General features: G+C 46.5%; 1 protein-coding gene and 1 pseudogene across 3 annotated transcripts; both read left to right on the top strand.

Annotated features, from left to right (window-relative positions):
• The first annotated feature begins 10,554 nt into the window (after nucleotides 1-10,554).
• Nucleotides 10,555-16,715, top strand: LOC122204082. 3 transcript variants are annotated; one of them, XM_042911270.1, is made up of 2 exons: nucleotides 10,555-11,030; nucleotides 14,848-16,715. In XM_042911270.1, the coding sequence occupies exons 1-2, from the start codon at nucleotides 10,574-10,576 to the stop codon at nucleotides 14,886-14,888; spliced, it is 498 nt and encodes a 165-aa protein (XP_042767204.1). In that variant the 5' UTR covers nucleotides 10,555-10,573; the 3' UTR covers nucleotides 14,889-16,715. The 3 variants fall into 3 exon arrangements, with proteins under 3 accessions (XP_042767204.1, XP_042767201.1, XP_042767203.1); XM_042911267.1 differs by having other exon boundaries at nucleotides 14,387-16,712; XM_042911269.1 differs by lacking the exon at nucleotides 14,848-16,715 and adding an exon at nucleotides 12,418-12,893.
• A 4,963-nt stretch (nucleotides 16,716-21,678) lies between these two features.
• On the top strand, nucleotides 21,679-22,314 carry LOC122204052 (annotated as a pseudogene).
• The last annotated feature ends 227 nt before the right edge of the window (nucleotides 22,315-22,541 follow it).

Here is a 22,541-nt window from a genome sequence, read left to right as displayed (position 1 = left end):
CCATGTGAGATCACTACCTGCTACCCAAGTGCAACTCAGAGAGGAGTCCCTGACTTCACCTGCAGGAGGTGCCGCCCACCCAACCCCGCCCCATGTGGGATTCCAGAATTGTCACCTGCACCTCTCTGGAGACCTATTTATAAGCAACAGTGGCAAAGTCAGCACAATTAAAGTCCCTGCCAAGGTGACCAAACTTCAGAGAGGACAGGTGGGGAGGGGTCTCTTCTGATGGGCAGGGGACTGGGGGAAACAAGGGACAGAGGAGTTTGCAAAGCAGCCATTGTAAGGAGGAGAAAGAACACACTTGAGGAGAGGAGGAAAGTCCAGAGAGGGTGAACATCCTACCTCATCTCACAAGAAGTCCAGGTTTTCCTCCATCCCCACCTCTCATTATGACCACTGTCTAGGCACTTCAGCCTGACCTTGGATGCTACACACTCATGCCCCATCATGACCTATCCCAGAGCTTTTCTGGATGTAAAGTTCTGCAAATGTCTCCACCAAAAGCCTCTTCTAAGTCTTCAGAACTTCCTGTAACATTAGCTTGGGAAGAGAAAGAGGGGTTGGTCTGTCTTAAACCTATACCCACCTCTGCACTTAGGACATAATATCTACTGGAGGTGACCACAGGGCTTCCGGAAGATATGTCTGTCACTGTTTGTGATGGTGACACAGTTCTGGACATTAACCTCAGGAGACTGAGAACCCCGCAGGTCAGTATGTAAACATCAGGGGGCACTGTGCATCTGCCCTGGGCCTGGAAGGGAGACACTCACAGCTAGGGGGAGCCCTTTGGCTTCAGGGCTGGGCACAGGCTGAGTTGCTCCCTGCGCTTCCAGGTGAGACCCAGCAGCCAGGTGTCTTCAGGCCTGGCAAAAGTTCCTGGGCAGGGTCCTGTGGTTGTTCCCACAGCTGCTCCCTGCATTCCCTCCTGGGTCTCACTTGGAGTAGGCCCTGACCTCAGCTTCCTCTGTCCTCAGGTCCTTTCTCAGGCTCATGAATCAGTGGTCTGGTGGGTAGGGTCTGAGAAAGCCAGAAAGAGAGGTGCAAACTTGCATAAACAGCTCCTTATTTCCCTGGGAGCAGTAGGGAGGATATGAAAAGACAGGGACACCCCATCTCCAGAGTGTGGTCAGGAGTTGTGTCACCATGGTCTGGATTCCTCTTCTCTTCATGATTCTCTTTCTTTGGTCAAGTAGGGATAGGCCTTGGGGACAAGGTCTCAGTTCTCAGTCTGTGTCAGTACCTTGACTCACATCCCCATGAGCTTTTACTCTGGTCTTTGCCCTGCCTCCTGTACATGTCTGTGTTTTCAAGTTGTCTCTCCCAGCATGAATTAGCTTGTGCTATCTCAGCTGCCTTCTTTCTCTGCATCCCTGGGAGAATCTTTCCAGCACCCTGAGAAGTGACATCATTGTTGGAAAAAAAAAGTATGTAATCAGGTATCAGCAGAAGCCAGGAAGCTGTCCCTGATATCTCATAAGATTCAATTCAGACTCAGATTAACACCAGGGATCTGGGCACCAGTTTGCTTTTCTGCATCCAAAAGTGCATTGATGAGCTGAGGGGCTCTGCACATCTCTGGAGACCAGTGCAAAGATGAGGTGACTACTACTGTTGTATATGGCACAATAGCACCAATGCATACCATGCTCCAGACTTATGAGGAAGTTAGACAAAATCTTCTTCCACTCTCCAGGCCTGGTGACATCATCACTCTGGTGGCTCTGGATGTGACTTCTGTTGTTGGATCTTCAACTGATTCCTAATTTTCCTGGAACCAGTAGATTTGACAATGTCACATCCTTTCCTTCAGTTACTTTTTTGGATTGATAACCTATTCTCAGTGTTTTCATGTTTTCAAAGGCAAACTAGCTTGCTCAGAAATAAAAATTATTCAGTGGATTTGTCAGAGGCAAAAGGTGTTGATTTGAGCTCTGACTCTAGCAGTGGCTCTAGATGCTTCTGGTCTAAGTAGTTCAATCTAGGCTTCAGGTTTCAAAACCAACATGCAGAAATAAATGGTATTTTATATAAAAGCAATACATAATCAACATCTAAAAAATAAAAGCAATGCCACTTTAAATTCCATAATTATGTAATTCTTAAGGATAAAACTGAGAAAAATTAAAAGTCTTATTACTGGAAAACAACAAAACATCGCAAGGGAAATGAAAGGCAACTTGAATGAATGACTAGATATTCCTTACTTGTGGTTCAAAATACTGGATTTGGCTAAGACAATGATTCTTCCTAAATTTTTCAATCAATGACTATTGCCAACAGCTTCCTGGCACAAATCAAAGAAACTGAATATCTCTCCCAAGCAGACACTCACAATTCTTATGAAAGTGTTGGAAAACAGAATTTGTAATTGAACTAACATGAGTTCGCTGCTTGGTGAGTTACAGGTAGACACTGCACCGGGTGGAGTTGTCACACAAAGGAAGCTGTGTGTGCAGCAAATAAGGAGATCATGGGGAATAACTTCCAAAGCTGTGACTGCCATAGCAGGGTGAGTTGGTTCTTTTTATTTAGGATGTAGGATGAATATTCAGAAAGGGGAACTTTGTCATTGCATGTAATATTCAGAAAGGGGAGCTTTGTTTTCACATGTCATCTCTATCTGGGCATAGGTAGCATAGTGCCTGTATGCACATCCAATGTTATGTTAATGCAGCTTTTGCTCCTTGTAGGGTGGAGATTCAACATTATAATGAGGCAAAGATAACTGTCTGACAAGGGCAAGGGCTGTGCACAGACTCCAAAAGCTGGTATAAACTGGATGAGGTCCTGGGCTCCTTATCTGGGGTGAAGAATGCAGAGCCATTTATTTGTTCATCTGGAGAGACAACTAGTGGATTTATTAGTGGAGTCTAAGAAGAAAAAAAAAATAGCTAATTAGGAGGAAGCAGTTCCCTGAAAAACAAGGCTTAAATTTTCTGCTAGTTTCAATGTTATTAACCTTATGGGGCATAGTTTCAAATTTAGTAATATATGACAAGAAGTACACACCATGACCAAATGGGGTTTATTGCAGAGATGCAGGACAGGTTCAATATTCAAATCAATCAACATAATCTCTTGTAATAACAAGCTAAAGGAGAAAAATCTCATAAACTCATCAATCAATATAGAACAGGCATTTGACACAATTCAAAACCTATTGTGACAAATATTCTCAGGGAATAAAAAAATAGAGAACATTGTGCACTTGATAAATGAAATTATAAAACAGATACAGCTTACGCACGTGGAGGTGAAACACTGAAAACTTTCTCCCTAGGGTAGATACCAAGGCAAGCATGTCCAATCCCACCACTATAATTCAACATAAGACTGAATGTTCCAGAAAGAGCCATAAGGCAAGAAAAATAATGAAAGGCATACTGAATAAGAAGAAAAAGAGACAGCTGTCCCCATTTTCAGGTGAAAGAATGGTCTACATGAAAAATCCAAAGGACACTGTAAATATACCTACAAATATATAAATTCCAAGAGTAATATGTAATTTCAGGAAAATCTTATAATACAAGATCAGCATAGAACATTTTGATGTGATTACACTAGCAATAAACATATGAAAACAGAATTAAAATATCACTTAAAACCACTCAACAATGAAATATTTAAGTGCATGTTAAAAAAACACTTGTAGGCCATGGATGCCGAATACTGGACAATGCTGGTATGTGTAATCAAAGTGGATCTAAAACAATGGGAAAAACACGTGCTGTTCATGGATTAAAAGACTCCATATAATAAACATGTCAATTCTCCCTAAATTGTATAAAAGTTTAATTCATTTCCTATCACAGGAAGACAGAGCGGTATGGATAGAGAATAGACACATTGGCCAATGTAACAGAACAGAGAACCCAGAAACAAAAGTATGGATCATTATTTTTAACAAAAGTACAACAGTCTTTCAGAGAAGGAAGGATGGCCTTTTGGACAAATGGCCACAGAAAAATTTGATAGCTGTAGGGGGAAATGAATCTCACTTAACCATCCTGCTTTATAAAACCATTCACTAAATGGATACAACTTTTAGAAGGAAACATAGGAGAAAATCTTCAGGATCTAGGTTTGTATCTGAACATGTTTAGATAAGACACCAAGAGCACAATCCAGAAAAAAAAAATTAAACTGAACTTCATCAGAGATAAATTCATAATTCTTTCTTTATTTTATAAATTATTAAGAATTAAATTAGCTAAAAAAATAGCAGATTATTATACAACTAATTTATGGGAGAGTAGTTGGAATCCATTGCTTTAATGTACATGAGTTATAAAACACTCAAAATATATGCATTTCCAATTCATGTACCGATGGAGGGATATGATGTTTGCAGTATCTTTGCTGGGATGCACACAACTTAAGTTGTAATTGTGATAAATGTTTGCATCTCCCATAGACCAAGACTCTTTGTGAGAGTGAAAAACACTACAGCAATCATGGATGGTGCTTTGGTATCACACTATCTCTGAATAAAATCACTGATATTGGAATAGACATGGACCTGGTGAACTGCAAAACCCAAGGCTCTCATGGCTTTGGGCCAAGGTGAGCTATGTGCGAGCTGTGTGCCCTGTGACCAGAAGAGGGTGGTGTGGGACTAGGGTCCCTACACTACTGTTCAGTGTAGACCATTTACTCAAAGGATCCTGGACCTGGGGGCAGGGCCCTGTGCTCCTGGATGGGGACTCAGAAGCTGTGTCCTCTCTGGCCTGGCAGAGTCCCCTGATCAGGGACCTGTGTGTTGTCTCAGCAGGTGCATCCTCCCAAGGGTCTCCCCAGGCATGAAGCCAACCTCCATCCTCTTCAGTGTGTGGTATGAGCTGAGCTCCAGCACCTGGGCTCAGGGAGGGGCTTGGCAGTCACTGGATAGACCTCATTTGCATGGACAGCACATCTTGTGACAGAGGGTGAATAAGAAAAGGAGGCCTGGGGCAGCCCAGCTCACTGTGGGGACCAAGGGCTGTGTCACCATGGCCTGGACTGCTGTCCTTCTCGTGATCTTCTCTCACTGCACAAGTATGGACCGGCCTTGGGGACATAGGGCAACCTCCCCCACCCGGCCTGATTCAGTCCCTCTGGTTCAGCACCTGAGAAGTCTCACCCTGTTCCCTGCCCTATCAACCATGAGTGTCTCTGTTTGCAAGTTCCCTGTCCCAGCCTGTGCTGACCCAGCCACCCTCTCTCTCTTCATCGCTTGGAACAACAGCCAGACTCACCTGTTCCCTGAGCAGTGACATGAGTATTGGCAACAAGAGCATATTCTGGTACCAGAAGATGCCAAGGAGCCTTCCCCGGTACTACTTCTCCTGTACTACTACTCAGACTCAAGTACACAATTGGGATCTTGTATCTCCAACCACTTCTCTGGATCCAAAGATGCCTCGACCAATGCAGGTTTCTGCTCATCTCTGGGCTGCAAGCCTGAGGATGACGCTGACTATTACCGTCTCATTGTAAATAATTATGCTTCTCACAGTGACACTGGCAGATGAGAAAGTAGGATAAAATCCTTGACCAACTCAGAGTCCTGTTCAATGACAATTTAAAACTTTTAAAAATAAGTAGTTTATACACACACTGTACCTGCAAATACCACCTGGTTCACATTGAGTCTACTCTCCATTATCCATTCATTGTTTCTGTGGCCTCAGGAAAAACAAAACAAAAAGGAAACAAAATAATTCAATGTCATGATAACACCCATGTTGCCCGGATATCCACATGTCATAGAACCAGAGTCTGCGCAGCTGCCTTTTTTCTCCTGAAATGAGGAAAATGAGCCTTTCTTTGACTTCATCCCCTTCAGAGGCCCAGGACCATCCCAGCAGTCGGACATTCCTCTGCAGCATAGACTTGCCCTTCCAGGGTTCAGAACGGAGACCTCCCCTTTCCTCACAGCCTTCTGTGCTCAGGAGAAGCCAAGGCTTCCTGGATCCAGGGAGAAGACATGAGGATGTGAGATGCTATTTGAGAATATGGGCTTGTGGGGGAATTGCAGGCTCAGAGCTGGCCTGGATCCTTCACTGGGAAGCTGAGCCTTCAGTTGTGAAGTCAGGAAGAGGGGGGTTAGTCAAAGGGTAAATTTGGGGCCTGAGGCCAGGAATCTCTTTATGGGCCATGAGAGTTTAGGGGATGCTCCACAGTTGCTGGGAAAATGCTAAGCCTGCCCCAGGGAAGTGGATGTAGTAGGTCCATGGATCAGGTTCTGCTACAGCTGGCACCGGGGCCCATGGGGACTCCCATGAGGGATGTCCTGAGCCCACAGGTACTGACTATGTCTTGCTCTCCTCTTAGACTGCATTGGAACTTTGCCACAATCCAGGGAGTGGGGAGCTGTGGAATGTCTAGAGCAAGAACTCCCTCATATGTGCATGTGTCACTCCCCTGGAGAAGCTGTTGATGACCCCAGATTCCAGGTCATTTCCTACTACAGGAACAGCAGAAACACTGGGGGTTACAACTGCAATGGTGTCAAGGCTTTCAGTCAGAGCCCTTACATTGTGACCTAGGACAGTGGTAAGGGACCATCCAGTTGCTCAAGCCTGATTGTCCAGATCCATGTGTGTTGACAAAAGCTCTTTAACCACCTCTGGGCTCCAGCCTGAGGAGAGGCTGGTCATTATTGCTATAGAGCTGCATACAACCAAATGTCACACAAAACCCCTGTTCAACAGGGACATGTGATAACTTATACTCTCCCCTCTGTCCCGGTCTTATCACTCCCTTGTCCCTTCCTGGGACCAATAACAGCTCAGATTATGGCTTTTAACTTTATATATCCTGCCAAAACCAGAGGGCCTCAATATCTGGACTCATGTAAGTTTATAAAGTCAGTGAAAATATCTCCTTTTGGAGGTTGCCCTCCTAATGCAAAAATAGTTACTGTGTTTCCAGAAGCAAAATGGCCTCCACATTTGCTGGGTTGGAATGACAGGACTGGTAGTAGTGCAGGATGTGTGACCTGGGAGAACTAGGTGGCCCTCTGCCCAACCCCCTACATGTCCTCTTGTACCATTTTGGGCTTTATTGAGAATTCCTGAGCTCAGAAAGCTTAAAGATACTCAGTTTCTCCCTTTCTCTTTGAGATTGGAACTTTGCTGAGTTCTTGAGTTCCAGGATGTTGGACAATGCCTCCCCAGTGAGCAGATCAAAACAGACCCCTTACCAAGGAAGGTACACAAATGACTATTACACATGTGACAAGATATCCAACATAATAAGTCACTGGAGTATTAAAAAAAGTGAGGTACCACTAGACTTCCATTTAGGATAGCTAAAATACAATACAATGACAACATTAGATGCTGTCCAAGATGTAGGGCAACAGGAACTCTCATTCATTGATGTGAGGAAATGCAGTGTCACAGCCACTTTGGAACATGCCTTGGAAGTTTTTTACAAAGCTAAACAAAGTCTTAATGATAATACAGAAAGCACACTCCTATTTTCCTAAACAAGTTATTAGTGTCTACAAAGGATATACATATATGTGTTTATTGTTATTTTACATACGATTGTCAAGACTTGAAAGCAACCAATATGTCCTCCCATAGGTGAATGAGTATATAAACTCTGGTAGGTCCATACCTAGAATATGATTCAGTGATGAAAAGACAGAAGTTATCGGGGCGCCTGGGTGGCTCAGTCAGTTAAGCGGCCGACTTTGGCTCAGGTCATGATCTTGTGGTCCGTGAGTTTGAGCCCCGTGTCAGGCTCTGTGCTGACAGCTCAGAGCCTGGAGCCTGTTTCAGATTCTGTGTCTCCCTCTCTCTGACCCTCCCCCGTTCATGCTCTGTCTCTCTCTGTCTCAAAAATAAATAAACGTTAAAAAAATTAAAAAAAAAAAGAAAAGACAGAAGTTATCAAGCCAGAAAAGGAGACAGAGAAAACTTTCATTTATATTTCTAAGAGAAAGACACAAACCTGAAGAGGCTAGAACTGTGGGCACTGGTGGATGGGGAAACAAGAGCCCTGGGTTCCAGCTCCAGCCCAGGGTTCACATGCTTCCTGAATTCACCAGAGGGCACTGGTGCTCCCCAGTTCCTCAGCTGGGAGCTCCTGTCTCCCTGCCTCTTGCAGGTGCTCCTGTGTCATCCCTGGGGTGAAGTCCCCTCATTCCTACACTCTCTTTGCTCAGCAGGACCCCAGGTGTAAGGTAAAGGAAAGGCTTGCATGGCCTCAGGAAAGGGGAGGATTTGCATGTAGAACCCCATCCAGAGCATCAGGTGAAAGGAACAGCTTTGAATCCAAATGACAGCCCTGCCTTAGTTCAAAGCTAGGTTCTCTTTTCTGCTTATTATAGATCTTTGATAAGAAATACAATTGCTGAGAAGTCTGTTTTGCTTGCTGTTTGCTATGAGCATTGTGAGACCTTTCCTGATTGTAACCCGCTGTGTAGTAGAATGGGCTGTAAAACTTCCTAAATGTAGTCTGATATGTAATGGAATGAGTGATTGTACATAAACTAACCAGCATTTCTCGCTTCTGTAAACCTGCTTGCTTAGCACATTCCTCACCTACCCCCTTCCCCCTTTTTTCCTCCCGCCACAAGTAACGGACAAAGCCTTCCCGCCAAAGGACAGACAGAGGACGCCCAATCAGAGAACAACAAATGTCCTTACTTTAAAATCAACTAATCAGGCCCCTCATAATTTGAAACCTCCCCTGTGCTATTTGTCTCTGTCTATAAAAACGCTATACCAACCCTGATCGTGGCCTCTTAGCGTCACCGGCAACGAGTGCTCAGAGGTCCAGGTTCGAACCTGCAATAAACGACCCTTGCCGCTTGGCTTTGACTTACGACTCTGGTGGTCTTTTGTGGGAGGTTTAGGAACTTCAGGCATTACATTTGGAGGTTCCACCGAGACCTCCCCCGAGCCCACCAGACTTCTGGTCAACGGGTCGTATCTGATTCCGATCGGTAAGTAAGCCGGCTCTAAGTAAGCCGGCTCTAACGTTCTTCCTTTTCTCTCAGGTCTGTGTTTCTTCTCTGGAGAACCGGTTCTGTCTGGAAGCTAGTGTGACCCTGGCGGACGCGCTCTAGGGCACCCGGCCGGGGTCAGTTGGAGACGTCCACTGACATCTGGGGGCCTTCTTGGTCCATCAGGGGACCTTCTTGGTCCATCGGGGGGCCTTTTTGGCCCATCAGGATTCCTTTCTGTGGGCTGCTTATGCCCAACGTGCCTGCGAACTAAATACCTTCATTTTCTCTATGAACTTCCAGAGTGCTAAGAAATATCTCTAGGCGTCTAAAAAGAAAAACCATCTAGGCATGCCAATTGTTACCCGTATTTTGATGTGATGTGTGTTTGTGTGTCTGTCTGTTAAATCGACTGGAATGATTGTTGGGAGTCAAGGACACGCGCCTGACTTACCCTATGTGTAGTCCCACGGCGTAAGCTACGGGATTCGAGTGGGCTCTAACCCGATTTCCGCGGTGATCCTCATATGGCTTAAGGCGGTCAAAATTTTTTTGATCCAAGCAGGGGGTTTATACCTGCCCGCCCATGCTAAGAGGCACCTAAGTTCCCGCGAGGGACGCGGACGGGCGAGTACGCGAGTGCTTCTATGTCAGTCTAAATGTATTGTCACCCCTGGGCCCTTGTAATAACCGCCGCCCTAGCCATAACCCTTTCTGTTGGGCTGGCCGAGGCGGCACCAGAAAGTTGGAACTGCTGCGAAAGATTCTTGTTAGTTCTTGTTTTTCTTTCATGGGTCGGATGCTTTATTGGAATTAAGTGTTTTCTCGGCTGATCAGAATTAATTATTCCATCCTTTGTTCCTCTATCCTCCTTCCTCAGCTCCCTGCGGCTTTCCCTCCCGCCCCTCTGCCCAGGGCCCAGCCAGGCCACCGGGAGGTCTCACCCTCAGAAGTCGCCTGTGCGAACTCCTCCACCGCTAATTTCAGCCGCTTCAGGGCCCCCTCCGTGCCACCCCCTGGCCAGCGGCGCCCCCCCCCCACGTCCGTGCTGCCCGCGCCCCCTTCTCTTCTCCTCTTCCTCAGAATCATAACATGGGCCAAACGCAGAGCACCCCTCTCTCCCTCCTTCTCGCCAACTTCAGGGACGTAAAAGCTAGAGGACACAACTTAAGCCTAGACATTCACAAAAGGAAGTTGATCACCTATTGCCGCTCTGAATGGCCCACCTTTGGGGTCAATTGGCCTACAGAGGGAACCTTCTGCCTCCCTGTGGTCCTTAAAGTAAAATAAAAAATTTTCCTACCAGGGAAAGAAGGTCACTCGGATCAGATTCCCTATATTCTGGTGTGGCAAGATTTAGTAGAAAACCCACCTCCTTGGATGGCCTCTTCCTTAATAGCAGAGTCATGCCAAATCCTAGAGGCTAAACCTATCAACCCTCCCAAGCCACCAACTCCAACTGCACAACCTGTTCTCCCCGACAACCAAGATTTACTTTCCCTTGACCCTCCCCCTTACCAGGTTCCTCCTCTTATTCCGCAAGCTGCCCCTATCCCTGCTGCGCCGGCAGAGCCTCCCGTAGCCCAGCCCATAGGAGAACTAGAGAATAGGGAGGCTCAACCCGCGCCCATGCCTAGTGGGGGCGAAGTCCAAGGGCCGGCTGGACGTACCCGTAGGCGGGCCCCACATGAGCCAGAACTCCGCCTTCCTGACTCCACCGTAGCTTTACCCTTACGGGAAATAGGGCCTCCCGATGAGACGGGGAACCCCCGACTTCAATACTGGCCCTTCTCTACCAGTGACCTATATAACTGGAAAACCCAGAATGCCCGATTTTCTGACAACCCTAAAGATTTAATAAGTCTCTTAGACAGCGTTATGTTTACCCACCAACCCACCTGGGATGATTGTCAGCAGCTCCTCCGAATCCTGTTCACCACCGAGGAGCGAGAAAGAATTCAATTGGAAGCAAGAAAGCTGGTTCCTGGAGATGACGGCCAACCCACTGCTAACCTTGATCTCATTAATGCAGCTTTTCCCTTGACCCGACCCCCACAGGATGGCTGGGACTACAACACGGCAGAAGGTAGGGGACGGCTGCGCATTTATCGCCAGACTCTAATGGCGGGTCTCCGGGCTGCTGCACGCAAGCCCACTAATTTGGCAAAAGTGTATTCAGTAATACAAGGTAAGACAGAGAGCCCTGCCGCTTATTTAGAAAGATTAATGGAAACCTTCAGACAGTATACCCCCATGAACCCCGAGGCCCCCGAAAATCAAGCTGCTGTTGTAATGGCCTTTGTAAATCAGGCAGCCACTGATATTTAAAAAAAACTCCAGAAACTAGAGGACCTGGAGGGAAAACAGATTCAGGACTTACTCCGTATTGCCCAGCGTGTCTTTAATAATAGAGAGACTCCAGAGGACAGGCAACTTAAAGCCACTGAGAAAATGACCAAAGTCCTGGCCGCTGTTGTCCAAAAGCCCCTGGATAAACAAAAGCCCCTAGATAAGGACCAATGTGCCTATTGCAAAGAAAAAGGCCATTGGGCCCGAGAATGCCCTAGAAAGAAAAAGCCACATCATGATCAAAAACCGTGGCAGCCAAAAACCACACCCGCCCTCTTCACTCAAGATGCAGAATGGGGGGACGGGGTTCGGATCCCCTCCCCGAACCTAGGGTAATGCTACAAGTGGAGGGGAACCCAGTTCAATTCCTAGTTGACACAGGGGCACAACATTCGGTCTTGATCAGGCCCCATGGAAAAATTTCTGAAAAATCTTCCTGGGTCCAAGGGGCTACCGGAATAAAAAAATATCCCTGGACCACCCAGAGGACTGTGGACCTAGGAAATGGAAAGGTCACCCATTCCTTCTTAGTCATCCCTGACAGCCTATGCCCCTTATTAGGAAGAGACTTACTCACTAAAATGGAGGCCCAAATTCATTTTACGCCAGGGGGCCCCCAAGTGACTGGCCCTCACAACCAACCCATTACCATACTTATTCTAAGATTAGAAGATGAATATCGACTCCACCAGGGGCCACCCTCACAAAGTCAAAACATAGAGCCCTGGCTCCAACAGTTTCCAGGAGCATGGGCTGAAACCGGGGGTATGGGGTTGGCTAAACATCGCCCAGCTCTATTCATAGAGCTGAAACCGGGGGCAGATCAAGTTCGGGTCCGACAATACCCGATGTCAATGGAGGCCAGAAATGGCATCACTCCACATATCCGTTGCCTCCTAGACTTAAGCATCTTGCGTCCCTGCCATTCAGCCTGGAACACCCCCCTGCTGCCTGTACGAAAACCTAACAGTGCGGACTATTGTCCAGTACAAGATCTGAGAGAAGTTAACCGCCGAGTCATAGACATACACCCAATAGTACCCAACCCCTATACCCTCCTAAGTGCCCTCAGCCCAGAAAGACAATGGTATACTGTCCTTGATTTAAAAGATGCTTTTTTTCAGCCTGCCTCTGGCCCCCAAAAGTCAAGAGCTCCTCGCCTTCGAGTGGTCCGACCCTGAGAGAGGCATAAATGGGCATCTCACCTGGACCCGGCTCCCCCAAGGATTTAAAAACTCACCCACCTTGTTCGATGAGGCACTTCACGAGGATCTGGGTGAGTACCGGAATCAAAACCCCAAAGTGACTCTTGCAGTACGTTGACGATCTTTTAATTGCCGCTGAGACTGCCGAAGCTTGCTTGCAAGGCACCAAAAATCTCCTCCGGACACTTGGTGCCCTGGGGTACCGGGCTTCAGCAAAGAAAGCCCAAATTTGCAGATCCGAGGTAACCTACTTGGGGTATCTGTTAAGAAAAGGCCAACGATGGCTCACTGATGCACAGAAGGAAACCGTCCTCCGCATCCCCCGACCCACAACGCGAAGGCAGGTAAGAGAATTCCTGGGATCGGCCGGGTTCTGCCGCTTGTGGATACCTCGGTTCACCGAGATAGCTAAGCCTCTTTACCTGGTCACCTGAGAACAGACGCCCTTTGAGTGGACAGAGAAAACTGAGCAGGCTTTCCAGCAAATCAAACTCGCCCTGTTGTCGGCGCCAGCCTTAGGGCTCCCCGATGTCTCCAAACCCTTTCATCTCTTCGTAGATGAAAACAAGGGGGTAGCCAAAGCAGTGCTGATGCAACTCCTTGGTCCATGGCCCAGGCCCATTGCCTATCTTTCAAAAAGACTAGACCCAGTAGCGGCTGGCTGGCCCCCTTGTCTCCGTATGATCGCTGCTACAGCTCTAATGGTAAAGGATGCTGATAAGTTAACTATGGGACAAGAGTTACATGTTACAACCCCTCATGCCATCGAGGGAGTCCTCAAACAACCTCCTGACCGATGGATAAGTAAAGCCCGATTGGTTCACTACCAGGGACTATTATTAAATCCCCTGAGAATCATTTATGCTCCTCCCCCGAACACTAAACCCTGCCTTCCTGTTACCAGACCTGGACTTGGATACCCCCCTCCATGACTGCGCTGAGATATTGGCACAGGTTCATGGAGTTCGGGAAGATTTACAGGATCACCCGCTACCAGACGCTGAGGTTACCTGGTTCACTGACGGCAGCAGCTTTGTACATCAGGGTCAAAGGTACGCGGGGGCAGCAGTCACAACTGAAACTGAGACTGTTTGGGCAGAGCCTTTGCCAGCTGGCACCTCTGCCCATCGGGCTGAACTTGTGGCCTTAACCAAGGCACTGACTTTGGGAAAAGACAAGAAACTAAATGTGTATACCGATAGCAGATATGCTTTTGCTATGGCCCACATACATGGAGCTATATACAGAGAGAGGGGACTGTTAACTGCAGAGGGGAAAACTATCAAAAACAAAGAAGAAATATTGGCTCTTTTAAGGGCACTCTGGCTGCCTAAATGACTAGCCATCATACATTGCCCAGGCCACCAAAAACCGGTCACACCGGTGGCCAGAGGAAATAATTTGGCTGACCAGGTGGCCCGAGAGGCGGCCTTACAGGTGGACTGTGCTTTAATGACCACCCTACCAGACCCCGGTTCAGCTAGTTTACCAGAAAATCCTGCCTACACTAAAGAAGACCTAAACTGGATCCAAAAATTACCTTTAACTCAGTGCCTTAACGGATGGTGGAGAGCAGCAAACTGTAGCATAATCCTCCCAGAAGAAATGGGAAATAAAGTCTTATCCAAGATGCACCGAGCCACTCATATGGGCACAAGAAAAATGCAAGACTTAATAAGACATGCTAGGATCACCATTAAAGACTCCAGGACAAAAATTGAGCAGATAGTTACTAGCTGTAAAGCTTGCCAATTAACTAACGCCACCAACCACGGGAAAAACCCTGGCTCCAGAACCCGCGGAACCAGGCCGGGAGCCTATTGGGAAGTAGACTTCACCGAGGTAAAGCCTGGAAAATATGGATATAAATATTTGTTAGTGTTTATAGATACCTTTTCAGGATGGACAGAGGCCTTCCCCACCAAGCATGAGACTGCGCAGGTAGTAGCAAAGAAACTGTTAGAAGACATCATGCCCAGGTACGGATTCCCTACCCTAATAGGATCAGACAACGGACCAGCGTTCATTTCAAAGGTAATACAAGGGATAGCGCAGTTTATTGGGGCTGATTGGAAACTACATTGTGCATATAGACCCCAAAGCTCAGGACAGGTAGAAAGAATGAATAGAACTCTAAAAGAGACCTTAACTAAATTGACCATGGAGACTGGCGCTAATTGGGTAGTCTTACTCCCCTATGCTCTGTTCAGGGTGCGGAACTCCCCTTACAAACTGGGATTAACCCCCTTTGAAATCATGTATGGAGTGTCCCCCCCCCCCTATAATTCCCAACCTACAGTCTAATGTGTTAACTGAATTTGATGATCATAAACTTCTTATTTCCCTGAGGGAACTCCAGCACACCCACCAGGAAGTTTGGCCCAGATTGAGAGCCATTTATGAAAACGGGCCCCCTCCTGAGCCTCATCACTACTGACCCGGAGATTGGGTATACGTGCGGAGACACAAGCAAGAGACCCTCCAACCACGGTGGAAGGGACCCTACATTGTGATCCTAACCACACCCACTGCTCTCAAAGTCAACGGGATTGCTACCTGGATCCATTACACCCACGCCCGACCAGCTGATCCCTTTGCGGTTCGAGAAGACTTCGTGCCGGAAGCCAACACCGCCTGGACGGTTGACCAGAGTAAGACCCATCCTTTAAAATTGACTCTGCGTCGAAAACCTGACCCCGAAAACCAGCTGAGACCAAAGGCCTGGGTGTCCCATACCAAGACTGTTACAGCAGCTCCGGACCCACAATGATCGGAGGAACACTCACTAGCGTGCTCCTGCTCACCTCCTACGGACTGATAAGTATTGCGGGCAACTCCCACATACCCTATACTTTAACTTGGGAGGTTTCTAATTGGGAAACCCATGAAGTCTATAATACTACCACAAAGACAGATGTTCCCTTAAATACCTGGTGGCCGGATCTCTATTTTAATTTAGAACAGATGGCTAAGTCCGTCGGACTAGACCACGGGAGGGGAAAGGAAACAAGAAATTTCTTAAGCGAAACAGGGTTTTATGCATGCCCTGGGTTTGGACAAAAAGCTCGCTCCATATGTGGGGGAATTCTCAGCTACTACTGTAAGTCCTGGAGTTGTGTCACCGCCAATGACGGTAAATCAAAATGGAAGGTAACACCTCTTTACATTGACATGTCATTTGTCAAGCCCTGTGACATAGGTTTTTCCGGCCGAGGATATTACTCAGAAAATTGTAACCTTGTCCGTATCAAATTTCTAGAAGATGGAAAAAAAGAAATTAGATGGACCAATGGGCTTACTTGGGGAATCTATTTATATCGGGGACCACCCCACTATGCAACTGTTATTCAGATAAAACTAAAGGTAGAACCCAAGATTCCACCAGTGCTAGTAGGACCGAATCTAGTAGTAAGGGCCACAAGTGAGCCTACTACTAGGGCCACAAGTGAGCCTACTACTACTACTCCAGGGCCCACAAGTAAGCCTACTAATACCACGGGCAAGGGTCCTAGCTCTTCGGCCACTTAGGTGACCACAGTAACCAGGACCCCAAGAAAACCCCAAAAAATTCAAATCCCATTCAAAGATGACCCCTTATGGGTAATGATGAATACCACTTATAAGGCCTTAAACCATACTAAACCCAATGAAACAGAAGCTTGTTGGCTGTGCTATTCCACAAAACCTCCATTTTACGAGTCAGTAGCAATAGTAGGAAATTATAGCACTGCAAACAACTCAGACGCTTGCAGTTGGGGACAGAAAAGACCCGGCCTCACATTACCAGTGCTTATGGGAAATGGGACATGTATAGGAACAGTGCCAACAAAATATAGCCACTTATGCATAAGTAACAGAAATATATTCAATACTTCAGAAAACTGGATTATTCCACCAAATAACTCATGGTGGCTTTGTTCTCATGCGGGATTAACCCCTTGCCTCTATAAGGATATGTTCAATCAGTCAGAATTCTGTATAATGGTAATTGTGTTCCCAAAAATCATATACCGCACAACTGAGTATGTAGACCAGATGTGGATAGCACCCAAAAGAGTAACTAAGAGAGCACTCATTACTGCAGGGGCTCTAACTCTAGCCACCATATTCGGACTCGGGGCCATTGAAACAGGGACAGGGATCTCGGCCTTAACTATACAAAACAAGGGCTTTAGTATACTTAGAGAAGTGGTTGACAAAGATATAGAAAGAATTGAGACTGCCATCACTTCGCTTGAAAAATCCCTAACCTCCCTCTCGGAAGTAGTTTTACAAAACAGGAGAGGATTAGACCTGCTGTTCCTACAGCAGGGTGGTCTCTGTGCAGCACTAGGAGAAGAGTGTTGCTTCTATGCTGACCACACAGGAATAGTAAGGGATTCTATGGCCAAGATCCGAGAAGGGCTAGCCAAACGAAAAAAAGAAAGAGAACAGGAGGCAGGGTGGTTTGAATCCTGGTTCAACGCGTCCCCTTGGTTAACTACCCTGCTCTCCGCTTTACTTGGGCCTCTGGCCATTCTACTTCTCGCTCTCACATTAGGCCCCTGCATCATAAACAAAATTATTAATTTTATCCAAGACAGGTTCAATGCTGTACAATTAATGGTCTTACAAACTCAGTACCAACCGCTCGAGACATTACAAATAGAAAACTGAAGATCCAAGATTGGCTCTTTAGGCACAAGGAAAAGGGGGGAATAAAAGGAACAGCTTTGAGTCCAAATGACAGCCCTGCCTTAGTTTAAAGCTAGGTTCTCTTTTCTGCTTATTATAGATCTTTGATAAGAAATACAATTGCTGAGAAGTCTGTTTTGCTTGCTGTTTGCTATGAGCATTGTGAGATCTTTCCTGATTGTAACCCGCTGTGTAGTAGAATGGGCTGTAAAACTTCCTAAATGTAGTCTGATATGTAATGGAATGAGTGATTGTACATAAACTAACCAGCATTTCTCGCTTCTGTAAACCTGCTTGCTTAGCACATTCCTCACCTACCCCCTTCCCCCTTTTTTCCTCCCGCCACAAGTAACGGACAAAGCCTTCCCGCCAAAGGACAGACAGAGGACGCCCAATCAGAGAACAACAAATGTCCTTACTTTAAAATCAACTAATCAGGCCCCTCATAATTTGAAACCTCCCCTGTGCTATTTGTCTCTGTCTATAAAAACGCTATACCAACCCTGATCGTGGCCTCTTAGCGTCACCGGCAACGAGTGCTCAGAGGTCCAGGTTCGAACCTGCAATAAATGACCCTTGCCGCTTGGCTTTGACTTACGACTCTGGTGGTCTTTTGTGGGAGGTTTAGGAACTTCAGGCATTACACAGGGAGACGCATAAGAAGGGCTGGTTGGGTCAGGCCTGGCTGTGGGGCTCAGCAAGCAGAGTCTGGGCAATCTCTACTATGGCCTAGGCTCTACTGCTCATCACTGTCCTCATTTCACAAGTGATTTCCAAATATCTCTGAGGAGCAAAACAGACTTAGGTTGAGATCCACTGGGTCAAATCACATATTTTCAACTATTAGGCAGTCTTTGCTTTGAGTTCTTATGCCAATTATTAGATGGCAGTTAGATGAGATAAAATGGACAGATTTATGTCCCTCGACAAGACCTTGTCTTCTGGTTCAGTAAATTCAGTAAGGTTAACAAATTTGTTCTCATGTGAGTCCTTGCTGCCTAAAACAAATTACCCTCCAGGAAAAAGTTCTTTGGGATACTTGCTTTTTAAATCCAAATCAGCTTCCTGGAGAACCATCCCACAGAAGACATAGGAGGGACAGGAGGCCATTTGGCCTCTTTTTTGGTCTAACACACACACACACACACACACACACACACACACACACACACGCACACACACAGCTGCCTCCTCTCTCTGAGTGTATAGTGTCTTGGACTCTGCAGTTTCCAGAATTCTCTGTCTCTCTGGAAGTCAAGGTCAACCTGTGCTCACCCAGCTGTCCTTCGTGTCTCCATCTACAGGAGGCACAGTCTCCATCAGTAGGAAACATCAGGGACATTAAGCGTAGGACATCCAGGCAGCCAGGATGAGCCTTGAATATCTTTCCTGGAACTATGATAATGCTCAGGAATCTTAGGGTGAGTCTCTATCTCTGTGGGCATCTCAGCTCCCAACCATCTCGGGGCTCCGTTAAGTACCTGAGGCTGATCATGACATTGATTCTCAGACAACAGCCTCAGTGCTGCTCCCACAGAACTCAAGTCCCATGGACATGTAAGACACAACTTGCCTGTGCTTTCAGAGCTGGGCTGTCACTCTCTCAGTCACGGCAGTGACATGTCCAGTCAGGCTGAACCTCTGCTGAAAAATCTTCTGACCCAAACCAGGGCTATAGAATCTGTGACCTCATGGACCTTATATCCACCTCTCCTCCACTCAGATGCGGGACCTTCGACAGAAACTTTTGGTTTCCAGGTGAATTTGTGTAATAGCAATTTATTCATCATTCATGGGTGGCTGAATGAGCACTTGCTCGATCCCGAACATTCTGAACACAAAGCAACTATAGCTGTGCCCAACCCTGAGACAAGTCTGACACCAAGTCACTCTGTCCTGGAAGGACACGCTGTCTGTGTTTGGTAATTCCATCAGTGAGATGGCTCTGAAATTCATAGGAACAGGCCTGTCATGGGAAATCACTGGGCAACAAGTGAGGGCTTTCAAATCTGCAGATCCAGATCCCATAGAAAACTCAAGATGAAAGAAAGAAAAAGGGGGAGAGAGAGAGAGGGAAAGAAAGAAAGAAAGAAAGAAAGGTCAAATGAGTTTAGGAAAATAAATGTAATTACTGTATTTAACCTAAAGCAGAAGGCATTAGTTTCTTATTTTTTCATCTTTTTATTTAAAAAAAAGTTTTAATGTTTATTTATTTTTGAGAGAGAGAGAGAGAGCGAGCACAAAAGGGGGAGGGACAGAGTGAGGGGAGACACAGAATCTGAAGCAGGCTCCAGGTTCTGTGCTGTTAACACAGAGCCCAATGTGGAGCTCAAACCCACAAACCATGAGATCATGACCTGAGCTGAAATTGGACACTTAACCAACTGAGCCACCCAGGTGCCCCCCTTTTTCATCTTTTCAACCATAATTTCATCAACATTCTCTTTGCAATAGTCATGACTTCTGAAAAGTATACTACTGATTGTACTTTCACTGTCAAAATTGCATTGGGTTTTTACATCAAATTTACTGAGGTGAATTTTTTAATAAAATAACATAAATGTATTTCAAGCACAAGTTTGTTGAGGAGCACAAATGTATGAGCTCTTTAATGGATCCCACAGCAGAGATATAAAACATCACCAGCACCCATTAACTTCCCTCCTGCACTTCTCAGTCAGTCTGCCCCCAGTCCTGGCCCCGGGCACCCATCTATCTGCTGCCCCCGCACTGGGGGGATCTGCTTTCTCTAAGCCATTCTTGTGTTTCTGAAATGAGGATATTATTGTGACTTAATTTTTTTTGCATCATGGTATTATGTATAATTAATGTGCTTATTGGCTATTTACATATCTTCTTTGGGAAATTAATAATCCATATCATTTGGTGATTTTTAATTGTGTTGCTTCTCTCTTTACTGACCTAAATCTTGATATTTTCTAAATATCAATCTGTCCTCATAGATATTGCAAATGCTTTGTCCCTATCTGTAGCTTAGGTTTTCAAGCCACCAACTTAAGTGAAGCCATGACTTATGGAAAGTTGATACCCAATTCTATCCACCAGGTATTGATCTGAAATTCAGCAGTCTCAGGATATACAAAAAGCAATAAAAATATTCATATGATGGCTCCACTTCCTTGACAGAGTAAGAAAGATGAAAGAGGCTCAAAAAAACTCTCTCCTGAATATAGCCCACCACCACCCATGTTCCTCTTCTCCACCTGTCTCTCCCTCTGGTGAGGACCAGCCCAGAGGCCCAGTGCAGTACCCTCCAGACACACACTCCATGTCTGGCCCCTTCTTTTCCAATCCCCCAGTCTACTGTCCCCAAGTCATAACAGGGTCATTTTTGAGAATTCCTACCTTATGGAGTTGTGCCCACAGGAGACATTATCACAGACACATCCCTCTTCTTTGTCCCTGAAGCTGGGATCAGAGGTAGCCTGGATGATTTAAGGCAAATATGTGACTCTTTTATAGAGACTGAACAAATGTGAAATAGTTTAACAACTCATGCATTGATGAAGAGACCGGTAAAATGAAACTTGGCCAAGGAGTAGATCAAAGAACAATGTATTTATAAGCCATTCTGAAAGAACTTTTGAAGTTCTATTTTTGAGGGTGCCTGGGTGGCTCAGTTGGTTGAGCGTCTGACTTTGGCTCAGGTCATGATCTCACGGTTCATGAGTTTGAGCTCTGCATCCGGCTCTGTGCTGACAGCTCAGAGCCTGAAGCCTGCTTTGGATTCTGTGTCCCCCTCTTTCTCTGCCCCTCCCCCACTCATGCTCTGTCTCTTTCTCTCTCTGAAAAATAAATAAACATAAAAAAAAGAAATGAAGTCCTATTTTTAGGGTTTGGAGACACATTGCTGAATTTCTACCAAGGGAGGGATCACATTAGAGAAAAAAAAAAAAAAACCCAGCATCTTGCACTGAAGGGGCCATGTGTCCATGGGGACCTGTCACTGCTCCAGACTTGATCCTGTTCTAGGAGGAGTTTATGTAGAGACACCCCCTGAGTCTTGATCCATGAGCAGCCATGGGAGCCATGGAGTCTGAGTAGAGCATACAGTCTGTCCTGAGGTGAGGAGAGGTGACATAAGAGGACAACTGGCCTGGCCCTAAGGCAAAGGACAGTGGACAGTGCAGGGGGGAGTCAGGAGCAGTCTGCGGTGGGTTCTGGTCACAATGTCACCCAAAGGTGTGTTTGGGCCTGGACTCCAGGAGGCTCTCAGGGACCTTTTCTGAGGGTCAACGGTGATCAGAGCAGTACATGTCACCTGGCACTGCCTATGTCCTCTGCTCAGGGCTCACAGCTGCGACATCCCTACACCCCTGATATCCTCAGACAGAAGAATCAGACCCAAGCTCAGTGAGAGCTGAGGTCTCATTTGCATGGATGGGCCCTCCTTTTCTCAGAGGATGAAGAGGGGAAAGAAGAGATTAAGGGAGGCTCTGGTCAGTTGTGTGGCCACACAAGGCAGGATCAGTGCTGACCTCCCCCATGGCCTGGTCTCCTCTCCTCCTCACCCTCTTGGCTCACTGCACAGGTGACTGGATGTGGAGGCAGGGGAGGGGGCTCTGGGAGGATACATGGGGCTTGTTTCCTCCTCTTATCTCTAGACTCCAGCATCATCCTCTCTGTGTCTCTCCCTCCCCCTTGCAGGGTCCTGGGCCCAGTCTGTGCTGACTCAGCCATCCTCAGTGTCTGCGGCCCTGGGGCAGAGGGTCACCATCTCCTGCACTGGAAGCAGCTCCAACATTGGGGGTGGATATTATGTGTACTAGTACCAACAGATCCCAGGAATGGCACCCAAACTCATCATCTATTGTGATAACAAGAGACCTTCTGGGGTCCCTGATCGATTCTCTGGCTCCAAGTCTGGCAGCTCAGGCACTCTGACCATCACTGGGCTCCAGGCTGAGGATGAGGCTGATTATTACTGTTCAGCATGGGACAATAGTCTCAGAGCTCACACAGTGCTCCAGGGTGTGGGGAAGTGACACAGAAACCTACTTACTCAACTGTGAAGAGGGGGAATACACCAGCAACTATCTGCTCAGTTTAGTCTGTGATTCTACCTATTCTTTTGCTGATGGCCTGAGCCCAAGTCCATCTAAGGGCACTGCCTATGAGTGAGACTCCTCCTTTCCCTTCTGGGCACTGCCTATGAGTGAGACTCCTCCTTTCCCTTCTGTCCTCAGTGTCACTTTGAGCTGCCAATTCCTGGACAAAGAGTCTACTTGAAAATAGAAATGTCTTGTCTTTATCAGCTGGGGACAGTTTACTTCTGCGGTAGTTTGTATTCATTGTCTTCTTCCTGATTTAAATTAAATGAAACAATTTCTTTTGACCTTGAAAATATC

This window comes from Panthera leo, chromosome D3 (assembly GCF_018350215.1).
Source record: "Panthera leo isolate Ple1 chromosome D3, P.leo_Ple1_pat1.1, whole genome shotgun sequence".
Classification (NCBI taxonomy): Eukaryota; Metazoa; Chordata; class Mammalia; order Carnivora; family Felidae; genus Panthera; species Panthera leo.
The sequence above is the reverse complement of the archived record's forward strand: the minus strand, read 5'-3'. Positions and strand labels throughout refer to the sequence as shown.